The sequence below is a fragment of the Perognathus longimembris genome, chromosome 1, assembly GCF_023159225.1.
Source record: "Perognathus longimembris pacificus isolate PPM17 chromosome 1, ASM2315922v1, whole genome shotgun sequence".
In the NCBI taxonomy this organism is placed as follows: domain Eukaryota; kingdom Metazoa; phylum Chordata; class Mammalia; order Rodentia; family Heteromyidae; genus Perognathus; species Perognathus longimembris.
Genome location: NC_063161.1, coordinates 130562690 through 130576540, shown reverse-complemented (window position 1 = coordinate 130576540; position 13851 = coordinate 130562690). Strand labels below are relative to the sequence as shown.

The following is a 13851-nucleotide window of genomic DNA, read 5'->3' as shown; positions in this document are numbered from 1 at the left end:
CTAAATTTATGGGCTTTTCATCCTTTTACTCCTCCAAACAGTCATTGGCTCTGAATCCCCTACCAAAGTATGCCCCACGTCATCTGCTGACTTCCAGGTTCTTCAGAGATTTTTCTTTCTACTACTCTCCCTCATATGCAAGTCAAGTTAAGCCATTCATTTTTTGGTGAACCTTTATTTTGTGACGCTGGGACTCATACTTAGGACCAGGTGAATGCCAAGCAAATGCTCTACTAATGAACAGAGTACCAGTCATTTTTGTCTCCCAAGTTTTGCCACCTCTGTTAATCTAATTCTCTGCCTCAGCTACATTTGCATTCCATAGCCATGCACTGCTATGGGCTAGAATAGAAACGAACAAGAGAGTCCCCTTCTTGATCTGGGATGTGGTTATAGGAGCATTTTCTTGATAATAAACCAGAGGTTAAAAGCTGTGAATTTAAAAACAAAAAAGAGACAGGTGCTAATGGCTCATATTTGTAATTCTAGATACCTGAGGATTATGGTTCAAAGCCACCACAGGCAGGAAAGTCTGTGAGACTCTTATCTCCAATTAACCACCAGAAAACCAGAAATGGAGCTGTGGCTCAAAGTGACAGAGCACTAACCTTGAGCAAAAGCCCTCAAGACAGCGCCTAGATGGTGAGTTCAAGCCCTATGACCAGAAAAAAAAAAAGACCTTATGTAAAGAAGTGCACAGTCTATAAGTGAAGGAAATTACTGTGGTAATATATTTGGGGAAGAGAGATGAATCTACCTCAGAATATATACAGAAGTAGGCAAAATTTGATTTTAGCCTTGAAAAAAAGTAGCAGCCCCTTTGGTAAAAGTAAACAAGTGGGACTGGGCTTTGGTTGACTCACGCTTGTAATCCTAGCTACTCAGGAGGCTGAGATCTGAGAACATGGCTCAAAGCCAGCCAGCCAGGAAAGCCTCAACCAGCTTCACCTGTGATGGTAAATATTTTCAGTCTCTCTTGTCTAGATCTCTTCTGTTCAAGACTCAGCTCATAGGCAACTCCCCTAGAAAGTTTTTCTCAACCAAGCCTCCACCACCAACCCAAAAGTGGTGTCCAGTGCCTTTGAGCGATCACAGTTCCTTGCTTGCCCTTGATAATAACCTTTCCCACCATTGAATTCATATTAAAGTGATTTATGATATTTTATCTGCTCTAATAACCTTGAGATTCGTATGGGCAGGGTCCAGTATTTGATAAGTCAATATTTTATTTATCAGCCATTATTGAGCAGATTACCTGGTCAAGTGCTTAAAAAATACTAATTTGACTAAGATAGCTTCTATACGGTCAAGGAGTTTGTTGTCAATGACCTGTGCGTGTCAATCCACAACTGTCCTAGGAATATGGCATCACATTTTTTATGACACTCCAAATGATCTGCTTTGTTTGAATGATTGTTAAATTTTGCACCAGAACTTTTATGGCTGAAATAACAGCTGCTCTCCAAGTTATCATTTTAGGAGATTGGAAGAGATTGTAGATTGCTTTCCTAGAGCTGGAAGTGTAGTTCAGTGGTAAAACATGCACAGTCTCCTGGATTTGCTCTCCAACATGTATGTGTGAACACACATACATACACACACACACACACACACACGATTTTAGGTTGCACCAAGCCATGGTGGCTTATGCTTATAATCCTAACACTCAGGAGACTGAGATCTGAAAATCAAGGTTCAAAGCCAGCCTGGCAGACAAATCCTTGAAATGCTTCTCTCCAGTTAGCCAGCAATAAGCTGGAAGTAGAGATATGGTACATATGGTAGAGTACCAAGTGTGAGTGAAAAAGCTGAACAAGAGTTCAAGGCCTTGAGTTCAAGTCCCAGTACTGGCACACACACACACATACACACACACACACACACACACACACACACACACACACACATTCTTTTACGTTGCTTTTCTGTAGCCAAGTTGAGAGCTGTCCATGAATTTTGATCTGTGTACAGTTTGGATGGCCAGTTGTGTTTTCAGCACTCAGTTTGGACCCTGACACATAGAAGGTAGTTGGAATACCTGAGGTGGATGGGCCAAGACAGAACTTGGAAACTGGGCACTGGTGGCTCATACCTGTAATCCTAGCTACTCAGGAGGCTGAGATCAGAGGACAGCAGTTCAAAGCCAGCCCAGGCAGAAAATTCCCCATGAGACTCTTATCTCCAACTAACCCCTCAAAAACCAGAAGTGGAGCTGTGGCTCGACGTAGTAGAGCACTAGCCTTGAGCTGAAGAGCTCAGGGACAGCACCCAAGTCCTGAGTCAAGCCCCTTGACCAAAATCAAACAAAAACTCAATGAAGATTAGTCTAGTTGACACAAGAAAGCCCACGGGGCAGAAAGGACAGAAGTGCCATGCTAACTACAATGTGGAGGTGGTATGGCTAGGGTAAATATACAACACAAATCTTGGCTTTTATTCATTTTTCTCCTTTCCAAATATTCGGAATATTTCAGTCTTTATCTTTAAAAAATGTTTTTGATGGTCCTGGGGCTTGAACTCTGACCCTGGGCTCTGTCCTGGAGCTTCTTTTGCTCAAGGCTAGAGCTCTACCACTTGAGCTACAGCTCCACTTTTGGCTTTTTCTGAGTCTCACAGATTTTCCTGCCACAACTGGCTTTGAACAGTGATCCTCATGTCTCAGCCTCCTGAGTAGCTAGAATTACAGGTGTGAGCCACTGGCACCCACCTAGTCTCCATTTTTAAATCTGCCAGGATCTCTGTATAGTTCTCTCTAAAGCATGTACAAGTTTCCTATATCTTTGTGTAGCTCTCCCAAGCATTTCTCTCTAGGGCTTTATTTAAGATCACATTGAGTGCCTACAGGTACGACATTCAATGTTACAGCTCACAAATTTGCCCAAATGCTCATTCATGTGGTTCTGTGTCTTCTTTAGCTCTCTCTCTGGGTGGCTGTTTCTCTGGCCTGGGTGGAGATGTGAACTCTGATCCTGATCACACCTTCACAGCTGGGAGTCTGCCAAACCCTGCTCCCAGAGTTCTTGTGCCCTGAGTCTCCCCAAGTCAAGACAGAGTGTACACAAAAGTAATCAACTGGGACACTCAGCAACCTCATGCAGCATATCTCTGATCATTAGAGAGGGTCTGTGTCTTCAAACATGGAGGAACAATTTACTAAAATATGTTTCTGATTAACTCAGGGTTGCAGAGGAAGGAGCTATTTTCTGGTAGAGACTTCCCTTTCTGTCCAACCATAGATTAGGACCAAAGATCAAAGCCATTCTGGTGCCTTGAGGCTGAATTGTATAGTTCTGGCCCACTGCACAATCTGAATTAGTAGTTTCTTCCGGCTGCTATAACAAATTACCATAAACTAAGGTGTCTTAAAACAACAGTAATTTATTCTCACACAGTTCTGGAGGCCAAAACTGAACTCAAGATGTTGACAGGTCCAGTCTCTCTTTGAAGACCCTAGGGAAGAATCTTTCCTTGCCTCTTTTAGATTTGGGTGGCCTCTTGGCTGTGGCTGCATAACCTTAATATCTTCCTCCTTTATGTGGCCTCCTCTTGTCCATGTGTGTCTATAAGAGACATTCATTGTCCCATTCATACTAAGCACTGGATTTAACACTCACTGAGATAATCCAAGGTGATCTCATCAAGAATTTTTTCCTTGGAGGTAGTAGGTTTTGAATTCACACTTGCTAGGCAGGTGCTCTACTGTTAAGCCACACCCTCCAACCCCCTCTTATCTCTGTAAAGACCTATTTTCCAAGTAACACTACATTTGCTGGTTTGGAGGGTTAGGATACTGTCATGGACATGTCTTTATGGGGCCATCATTTAATCCAGCATGTATAGTGGAAGTTAAATGGGCACACAGGATTTCATCAATGTGTCCCCTCAACTTTATCATCTTTCTCCAGAATAGGACTATCCTTCCATCTGAGCTCACAACAGGTTCTAATTCCAGTCCCCATCTCCCACCCATACAAAGCACACACAAAATGGCACCATACTCAGACATACCCACCACAACTGCTCCCTCGGTGTTGTGTTCTTTTCTCAATTTCTGGGCTTATTGAATGGGATGACCATGGAATTATCTGCCTTTGCCCATACTTGAGTTCTTGCTGTGGACAGTCCTTCACTCATTTGAGCCAGGGTAACAACCTTTCCCTATATGGTGTCACTAGATTATCTGGGACCAGAGTCAGATTCAAACTGAGTCCTGATCCAAACTTACACTTTTCTCCACTAGAGTCTGTTACATTGTTCTTCCCTGGTTTAAACCTAGCATTTTTCCATTCTTAGAATTCTTAGAATGTCAAAGCTGGAGGGGAGCTCAGAACTCTGACAATCCCCTGGTTCTTGGCTTAGGGCCCAGATTCCTAAGAGTCCAAAATGGTAGAAATGGGGTCTCTTACATTCAATTTCTTAATACAAAATGTATTTCCTAATTACAAAATAGTGCATACTCATACAGAACACTTTGGAAAGGGGACGATAAGCAGGAGAGTTGTTTTTTTTAAATCACCCTATTGTTCTCACTCAGTGTTTCAGGCTTGGGGTTTGAGTTCAGGCCTCACTGCTTGCTAGGTTGTTGTCCTGCCCCTGGAGCCACACCTGCTTCTTAGTAGTTATTTTTGCTAATTATTTAGGTGGCTTCCAATTTTCTGTTATATTGTCCCAGGCATCCAGATATACATACATATATATATATATATATACATATATATCCATTATAACCATTTAGGATGCATCCATAGGAGTGGAACTGTTAGGCTTAAAGAATATAGCCATATTTTATTATTTCTGATAGAAAGTCACACTGCCAGCTGAGCTCTGGTGGTGGCTCATGCCTGTAATCCTAGCTACCCAGGAGGCCGAGATTTGAGGATCGAGGTTTGAAGCCAGTCTGGGCAGAAAAGTCTGTGAAATTCTTATCTCTACTAAACTACAATAAAAATTAAAAAAAAGCTAGAAGTGGCTCAAGTAGTATAGTCCTAGCCTTGAGAAAAAAAGCCCAGGGACAGTACCCAGGCTCTGAGTTCAAGGCCCAGGACCAGCACACACACACACACACACACACACACACACACACACACACAGCACACTACCAATTTTCCTTTCAGAACGACTCCCCATTTTTCAAGGCCTAAGGAAAACCTAGTCATTGAATTAATTTATTTTCAGTACTTTTGTTTTAATTATTCAGGGCCTGGCATTGAGGTCCGGCTACTTGAGCCATGCTCCCAGCCCTGTCATTCTTTGACAAAGCAGCACAAACGAATCAATTCAAAAACATTTGCCTTTGGCCAGAATCAGCAAATTACCACTTTAGTTCCTGACATCTGCTCTCTAGGAGCTGTCCGTGTCTCAGGCGTTAACAAAGAACCAGTCACTTAAAGTCTATGAACTCACCACCCACCCCCACCCCCGCAGCCCTTAGCGCCCGTCTTGGGCGCAGGACCGCAGATGCACGCCAATTATCCTCCCATTTCCCATTCCACAGATAGGACACTGAGGCTCGGCTTTGGTCTGCATCTCGAGTCTCCTCACTCTCCAAGTTCAAGTCCTTTCCCAATCTAGTGTCCTTCAGGGGTGCGCCACCCCGGGGCGTACCTGCCCGCAACCTCGCAACCTTTTGGGTGCAGAGGATGCCGGACCCGGTCGGCCGCCCGACATTGCGCATGCTCCGTGCTGCCGGCTCGACTCCCGGCCCAGAGGCCCCGCCTTCGAGCGGTTGGGATTTGAATCTCCGGCGGGACGCCACCGGAACCGTCGGCTCCCCGGGTCAGTCATGGAGAGCCCGGGCCCCGTCGCGCGGTGCCCCGTGCAGGAGCAGCGTGCTCGTTGGGAGCGAAAGCGCGCCCGCACCGCTCAGGAGCTGCTGGAGAGCGAGAGGCGCTACCAGGAACAACTGGGGCTGGTGGCCACGGTGCGGGCCCGGCGCCCCCTTCCCGTGCAGGGCGGGACCCGGGGGAGTGGGTCTGTGCCAGGTCCGTGACCCAAGGGGATGGCGGGGTCCGGAGCTCAGACTTCAGATTCCGGCTGCCCTTCGGCGCTGGCCTCCTTTTCCTCTAGATCGAGCCGCCTGCACCCTTCCTTCCACAGTACTTCTTGGGGATCCTGAAAGCCAAGGGGACCCTGCGACCACCGGAGCGCCAGGCCCTGTTTGGTTCTTGGGAACTCATCCACGGCGCAAGCCAGTGAGTGAAAGGGTGGGGGAAGAGGGAGGGCCTCGCCTTTGGCACGGAGCTGGGAGGTGGAGTCTGCCAATTTTCTCACCTGTGCCCTAGGCCCAGTGCCTTAACCTGCTCGTTTCCCCATCTGTAAAGTGGAGCCATTGCACTACCTCGGGGCAGGATAATGAGAGTTAAATGGAGTGTCCCAGTAGTTGTTAGATTGCCTTTTAACTCCCTTGCCCACACAGAAAGCTGCTTCCCTACCTGGAGGAAGGGTACTGGGGACAGGGGCTAGAGGGCTTCTGCCCCCACCTGGAGCTCTACACCCAATTTGCTGCCAATGCAGAACGATCCCGGACTACCTTACAGGTAATCTGGAGATGACCTCAAATCCATCCTCTCTTCCTCTCTTGCCCCTTATGCACAGCTCAGGTGCACAGTTCCTGCATTTACAAAGCCCTCTGGTGCCCTGCTCTGGGTTAAGTTCCTTGTCGGGAGGAGTCCAGGTTTCCTTGGGAGCACACAGCTCACTGAAGGCTGGTGTAATGCTTATTACACTGGTGAATGCAATATAGATTGGGTCTCTCCTTTGCTGTCCATTCTTTCCCCCTCCAGGAACAGCTAAAGAAAAACAAACGTTTCCGGAGGTTTGTGCGGCTTCAGGAAGGCCGCCCTGAGTTTGGGGGCCTTCAGCTCCAGGACCTTCTCCCCTTACCTTTGCAGAGGCTCCAGCAGTGAGTGACCTCCCCTAGACTCAAACAACCCCAACTATATGACTGCTGCTCTCAGCCTTACGGGAGTGTGATAGTTCTATCCCAAGTTCCACTCTCTCTGGACCAAACAGCTTCTAAGAAGCAAGCTAAATGTGAATCAGCAAGAGTACCTAGCATCTGTAGCCCCAAGCTCAGGCCTATGGAATCTCTATTACTGGGAGGGGACCTGCCTTAGGGCCTGTGGCAGGGTTTCTGGAAAAGTTCACTGAGATGAAAGGCCTAGCTGGCCTAGAATTTCTGACCTTGCAGATGACTTAAGGGCTCATAGATTGTCCTTAGCAGTCTTGATTAATTTTAGTTTCCCTACTTGGCCTCTAATTATGGTCAGTCTGCCAAAACCTCTGCAAGGTGGGATTGGAAGTAGGCTGTGTGGTATGAGGGCAGGTTCTGAGTCTTGGCAATAGGGTGGAGGAGATGGGTAGAGTAACTAGAATCAGATCTTTCCAGGCCTTGAAACTGAGGGATGTATGCAGCTAAGTATCAAGCAGGAGTAGAGGGAATTTTACCTGGCTCTGCTTCCCCTTGTACACTTCCCACTATCCAATTCTAGGTATGAGAATCTCGCCAATGCTTTGGCTGAAAACACAGGTCCCAACAGCCCTGACCACCAACAGCTCACACGTAGGTTCTTGCTCCTCTGCACTCAGGCAAGAGGCTACCTAGCCAGTATCTCCTTCTGGTTTTGACCTCTACTACCTCTTATGTCCCTATCTCTAATGAATATGTGTAGTGTCCCTAATGCCTTACCTTTTAAGAAGTTAGCCCCTGGCCCAGGTCACCTCAGACTAGCCTGTCTTCCACCACCAGTCATTTACAGTCAAAGTTGTGTTGGAAATAAGGTGGAGAATGTTATTCCAGGGGCTGCCCAGCTAATAAGTGAGACTGCCCAGAGAGTCCATGCCATTGGTCAGAAACAAAAGAATGACCAGCACCTCCGCCGTGTCCAGGCTCTGCTCAGTGGACGCCAGGCAAAGGGGCTTACCTCAGGTAAACTGTGTGCTTCCCTTAATCTTTTGCCCTTGCTTGCTTCTGTTTCTCCATAGTCAGCAATACCATTCCTTCACCTGTCTTTGTCCTTCCTTCTGTTCCCATGGATCCTGGTGTTGCACTGAAATAACAGCCCTCTCTTGTCCACCCCACCCTACTCCAGGACGCTGGTTTCTACATCAGGGCTGGCTGTTGGTGGTGCCTCCCAAAGGGGAGCCCCGACCCCGAATGTTCTTCCTCTTCTCTGATGTGCTCCTTATGGCCAAGCCTCGTCCCCCACTGCACCTGAAGAGTGGCACCTTTGCTTGTAGGGCCCTCTACCCCATGACCCAGTGTCAACTCCAAAGAGTCTTTGGACACTCAGGAGGCTCTTGTGGTGGACTGCTCAGTGTAAGTAATAGGGGGGAACCTCAGGCCCAAAATAGACCTCAGATGCTTAGGAACCACTTTATCACTTTCATAGTAATGAGGACAGCTGGGCACTGGGCTTCCTATTTAGTTCTCACCCCATCCTTGAATTACCTCTGTGGAAACAGCAAGGGCTTTAACTCGAATCTTTGAGTCATGCACTAACAGGCGTTTCTCCTTAGCTGTCCTTCCCCCATGAGAAGCTACTGCTGATGTCCACAGACCAGGAAGAGTTGTCACGTTGGTACCACAGCCTAACTTTGGCTATCAAGTAAGTTGTATCTTCCCTCAAGAGTGCTGTCTGTGAGGAGGCACAGGAGCTGGAAATGAGCAGGTCCAGTCCTAGCTCATTTCTACATCTTTCTGGGACCTTCCCTAGCCCCACAGGTGGTAGTGTCTGAGTGGGTGTCCATGCTAAAGTGTCTTCTCTCCACAGCAGCAAGAACTAGAGGACTCTCAGCCACAAATTTTGGGACTCAGGATACAGGGACAGGTCAGAGCCAGAAGCACAATGGAATTTTCTGTATTAAACAAAGTATAGAATCCTGCATAGTTGAACAAGGATCATTTTATGTTTGCCAAGCCACTCCAGGACATTTGACCAGCACTTAAGAATTAGAAAAGCAACTCCAATGCAACTGAACCTCCGCTGAAGCAGATCCTCCAACACTGATGAAGGGATATGGGGCTGATGCGTGAATGCTAGATGTGGCCAACTGATCCACTTTGCAGCTTTGTAAAGGTGGCTGTTTTCATGTTACAGATTCTTTTTTCTTCTTGAGGCAGGGTCTCACTGTGTAGTTCAAGCTGGCTTCACATGTAACCCTCCGGCTTCACTTTGAGTCCTAGGATGCAGGCAAATACCACCATGCCCAGCTATGATGTACAACTCCTATAATTTATTTTCCCACTGGATTTTAATAAAGTGGCATTTTATTTTTTGGAAAGACCTTGCTGTCTCATTATGAGGAAAGGAATTCTGGGTCCTGAAGGCTGGCATGCTGGTAGCCTCAGGAATACAAGGAAAGAGCTGGAGCTCCCTCTGTCTTTTCAGCTCTGACTCTGGAAGACAGGCTCTTTTGTCCTAATAAGGGAAGGAAGCTTTTTAAGAAGGCCTAGTTGTCCGTAGGCACCTAGTATGGTGTGTGTAAAACCATCTGGGCAGGAAAAAGCACACAGGGGTATCCAGTCACAAGAACAGACTTTGTTTTACCAATCCTTCAGCTGCTGCCCCACCTTCCCTGCTGAGGCCCTTTGTTACAGCCTTGCCATATCGTCTCCTTAGCCCCTGTTCCACTTCCCAGGAAGTAGCTAGGTTCCATGACTCTGGGCTCCAGTTTATGGGCTCCTCCTGGGCCTGACTGTCAGCAGCTTCCTGCTCATCTTGGTCTTTTCTTAAATCCTCGGGAAAGGGCGTGCTGGCTTCTGTGATGGGGAAGATCGGCAAGTTCCAGTGTTACAGACTGTCTCCCTCACCAGACTCCCCTCCCAATCCTTATACCTGGCTCTGGACATTCCACACCCTTGTCCTGTTTGCAGTCTTGTAGAAGTTGGTGGATGGTCTGTAGCTTTATGTTCAGAAGCTCCCGCTGGGCTCCAACCAGGGTAGTCACACTGTAGAAATATCCACTCAGGGGGTGCCCATGCTATCCTCACTCCCCCCACCTGCCACAAAAATCTCACCGCTCAAAAAGGGGGTCCAGCTGGGCCACCAGGTTGTTCAGGTGCTGCTCTGTCTGGACCAGTTGTTGTGTCAATTGAGCCAGTTGTTGCTCTGAGGGCAAGGAAGAAAAGAGCCAATGGTGAGGATTACTTATCTTCTGATGGCCCTCGACCCCTTCCCTCCCACCCACCCACCCACCCACCCACCCACCCACCACACACAGACTTCTGTTCAGCTCACCTGATTGCAATGTTTTCTTCTTGCCTTTTTCATTTTGGAGAACTGTAGACTCATCTTTACCCTGTTTTAGAAGGAGGAAAGGGCAGTCAATACTACAACAAGGTTCAGCACCTCAGTCTCCAAAGCTAGTAAGAAGACAATTTGCAGCTGAGAAAAACTATTGAGTTTTTTTTTTTTTTTTTTTAAACCTCAGAGAATCATAATCCTTTCCAGTCTAGCTCCTTACTCAGGACATGAAGCAACACCTTAATACACTCACAAGTGATCAGTCTGCTGAAACATTTTCAGGAATGAGTAACTATCTTGTTGGACAAAGGTGTAGTTGTCAGTTAATATACAAAGCCAAAAATTTGTCCTTCATATATCTTCTTTCCGTGATGCTGTTTTTTGGGTTGATCACGGGGCTTGAACTCTGGGTCTGGGCACTGTCCCTGAGCTCTTCAGTTCAAGGTTAGCACTCAACCAGTTTGAGCCACAGCACCATTTCTGGTTTTCTGGTGGTTAATTGGAGATAAGAGTCATGGACCTTCCTGCCCAGGCTGGCTTGAACCACCATCCTCAGATCTCAGCCTCCCGAACAGCCAGAATTACAGGCATGAGCCACCAGTGCTTTGGCCATGATGCTAATTTGAACTGCCTAAATGTTTTGTGTTTTTTTTTGTTTTTGTTTTTTTTTTATCAACAGTTTTTTCCCTAGTCCTTCGGGTGCAAACTCTCCAATCTCTTTTTCCCTTCTTTGCTTTGTGCCAGTACAGGGGCTTTGCTCTCACCTGTGTTTTTTTTTTGTTTTGTTTTTGTTGCCAGTCCTGGGGCATGGACTCAAGGCCTGAACACTGTCCCTGGCTTCTTTTTGCTCAAGGCTAGCACTCTACATCTTGAGCCTCAGCACAACTTCCGGCTTTTTTCTACATATGTGGTGCTGAGGAATAGAACCTAGGGCTACATGTATACAAGGCAAGCACTCTACCACTAGGCTGTATGCCCTCACCTGGTATAATACCTCATTTAGAGCACTAATTTGGGAATGAGTTATCTCTACATTTCTCTCAAATGGTATTGCTAATTTGTTTCTTCCTTGACTGTACTAGGTCCAAGTTCAATAGAGGAATGATATACATAGATAGATATAGATATATAGATATTTGTCGATCGTGGGGCTTAAAGGAATGATTTTTTTTTTTTTTTGTCAGTCCTGGGGCTTGGGCTCAGGGCCTGAGCACTGTTTCTGGCTTTTTTCTTGCCCAAGGCTAGCACTCTACCACTTGAGCCACAGTGCCACTTCCGGCTTTTTCTATATACATGGTGCTGAGGAATTGAACCCAGGGCTTCATGTATGGTAGGCAAGCACTCTACCACTAGGTCATATTCCCAGCCCCAGGAGTAAAATTTTTTAATCCTTATTAGATTTCGTCATTAAATTCAGACCCTCAGTTTGTCAAGTTTACTGGGGTCATTATTAGCTATCTTAGTTTTGTATCTTGAAATAGGTCCAGCCTTCTTTCCTAATGCAAATAAATGACTGGATGAGGGCTGAAGGCACAGCCCTGGGCGGCACTGCTTTCCATTTCAAAAGTTTTCATCCATCAGAAGCTACAGTCATTAGTGTTTTGAACTCTAAAAACACTGTAGCTGCAGCAATCTACCGTTTGTACCAAAGTTGGAGCCTTGTCAGGAATCTCACATTCACTGAGTTCAAATCCCAGTTCGGCCAGTTACTGACCTCAACCAAGTGACCGCCCTTCACTGGATTTTGGGATTTTGTGACGGTCATTATTTACAGTGCACAGGTGCCCCTCACATCTGTTACCTCTCCTGGATCCTTAAAACCCCATAACATGGGTAATTTCGCCAAGGAACTACAGTCTTGGTCTTACAGGGCAGATGGGAGGCCGTGTCTCCTTCTTGTACCATAGCCGCCCCCGTGGGAGCTTCGGGCCCCGGCTCCCCGACCCACGACCGACCCGCACCTGCAAACACTTGTACAGCACAAAGGCCACGACGGCCGCGGTGTACAGCGCCCCCAGAGGCAGCGCCCCGGCGCGGGCCCGCTCGCGCTGGTCCTCGGGCGGCGGACGCCGCCGGGGTTCGGTGGCCCCAGGGCTGACCTGGACGTGGTGCCCTGTGGAGGGAGCGCAGACACCGGTCAGCAGGGCTCGGGCTTCTCCCACGCAGTGCAAGCCTCCCTCCAGTAGCCCTGGCAAGTACCTGGATGTGCTCCGAGGTCGGAACTGGAGTGTTCTCCGAGGACCCCGAGAAGCGCAGAAACAAGCAGAAGCCTCAGGACACCCGAGAAAAAGGCTGCACCCGTCATGGCTGGCCCAAAGAGGGCACACACGACAACAGCCGTTCCAGCGGTGCCCTCCCGGCCCTGTGCGCAGGCGCGCAAGCGACCCCGGTGGGTCCCGCTGAGGGCCTCCTAGAGAGGCCACGCCCCTTCGCGAGGGGCGGGCCGAGGTAAATTTGCATAAGGCCCTGTCGTTCTGGCTTTTCTAAGTCAATTCCTCATCTATTTAGGTATGCTGTTAGCCAGGATGTCTTAGATATTTGTCTTCTAAAAAGTTATATATAAACAAAATAGATTGGTTTTAGATATTTTGCGCCACTAACTCACCCTAATCTAAAAGTTTTCTTCTCTTCGAGGTCTAAATACGGTTACTTCCGCACCTTTCAGGGTAGTTCGTGCTGAAGGCCTGTTTCCTAGGCTACAGACGAGGGACTTTGTTCCCAGCCATCCCGCCTAGGGGAAAGTCCCCGGACCCTTGGCAGAGAGTGCCGCGTGCGCACGCACGTAGACTCACCCCGCTTTGCACTGGTTAGTCCGCCAAGATGTGACCCCGCCCCTGCGGCGGGCGAACTGAGCGGCGTGTGGCGGGGCGTCATCCGTCAGCTCTCCTAGTTACGCAGGCAGTGCGTCTCGCAGCGCGGGCGCGCCAACCACACGGGGCTCATTCTCAGCGCGGATCCTTCTTTATTATGATTATGTTTACTTACCTAGCACCTAGGTTGCGCCCGACACCTGCAATCTGAGGTAGGTGGCTGAGCTCCAAGGCCCTGAGTTGTAGACAAAAATCGTCCATCTCCTGTTTTTATCTGAATTAGGGAACAGCAAAATGGTGAGGCAAAGGATAAAGGGCGAGCCAATGCAACGGCGTACTCACAAAGTATGTTGGAAATTAACTGTACAACGGGGGGGGGGGGTGTTGGGGAAAGGGAAGGTGGGAGGAAAAATGAGGGGGAGGTGATAACGAATATGTACTCACTACCTTACATGCAACTGTAACCCCCTCTGTACATCACCTTGACAATAAAGTTTAAAAAAAGAAAGAACTTATGCTTAGGTGACACTTTCCAGTTTCCATTTCAGACACACTCCTACTGCCCTCTCCATATGGCAAATGCCATTAATAGCCTCCATTTGTGTAGCTCCATGATCTTAATTTTAATTTGAACAGCTACTATGGCCAATTAAATCAACTTTTGTATGTCCCACCAATCACTTACGCCCTTACTGCACAGTTGACTTAGCTCAAGTGTGCTCCCTTCCCTCTGCTTCTAGTTTCTTCCTGAATGTAACTCCCTTACTTTCTTCAATACCACTACCCTGTTAGATTCA

The 13851-nt window shown here is 47.7% G+C and overlaps 2 protein-coding genes across 4 annotated transcripts; one reads left to right on the top strand and one right to left on the bottom strand.

Moving 5' to 3' along the window:
• Positions 1-5641: 5641 nt before the first annotated feature.
• Arhgef39 (Rho guanine nucleotide exchange factor 39) lies at positions 5642-9161 on the top strand. Of its 2 annotated transcripts, XM_048330242.1 has the most exons (9): positions 5642-5920; positions 6097-6191; positions 6416-6536; positions 6783-6901; positions 7491-7561; positions 7799-7927; positions 8091-8317; positions 8518-8606; positions 8772-9161. In XM_048330242.1, exons 1-9 carry the CDS (start codon positions 5783-5785, stop codon positions 8782-8784), a joined length of 1002 nt encoding a protein of 333 aa, XP_048186199.1. In that variant the 5' UTR covers positions 5642-5782; the 3' UTR covers positions 8785-9161. The 2 variants fall into 2 exon arrangements, with proteins under 2 accessions (XP_048186199.1, XP_048186117.1); XM_048330160.1 differs by having other exon boundaries at positions 8091-9161.
• A 358-nt stretch (positions 9162-9519) lies between these two features.
• Positions 9520-12656, bottom strand: Ccdc107 (coiled-coil domain containing 107). 2 transcript variants are annotated; one of them, XM_048330371.1, is made up of 6 exons: positions 12444-12656; positions 12206-12357; positions 10239-10299; positions 10019-10106; positions 9837-9949; positions 9520-9760 (listed from the first exon to the last, which is right to left on the bottom strand). In XM_048330371.1, the coding sequence occupies exons 1-6, from the start codon at positions 12547-12549 to the stop codon at positions 9525-9527; spliced, it is 756 nt and encodes a 251-aa protein (XP_048186328.1). In that variant the 5' UTR covers positions 12550-12656; the 3' UTR covers positions 9520-9524. The 2 variants fall into 2 exon arrangements, with proteins under 2 accessions (XP_048186328.1, XP_048186244.1); XM_048330287.1 differs by having other exon boundaries at positions 10019-10109; positions 12444-12653.
• Positions 12657-13851: the final 1195 nt, after the last annotated feature.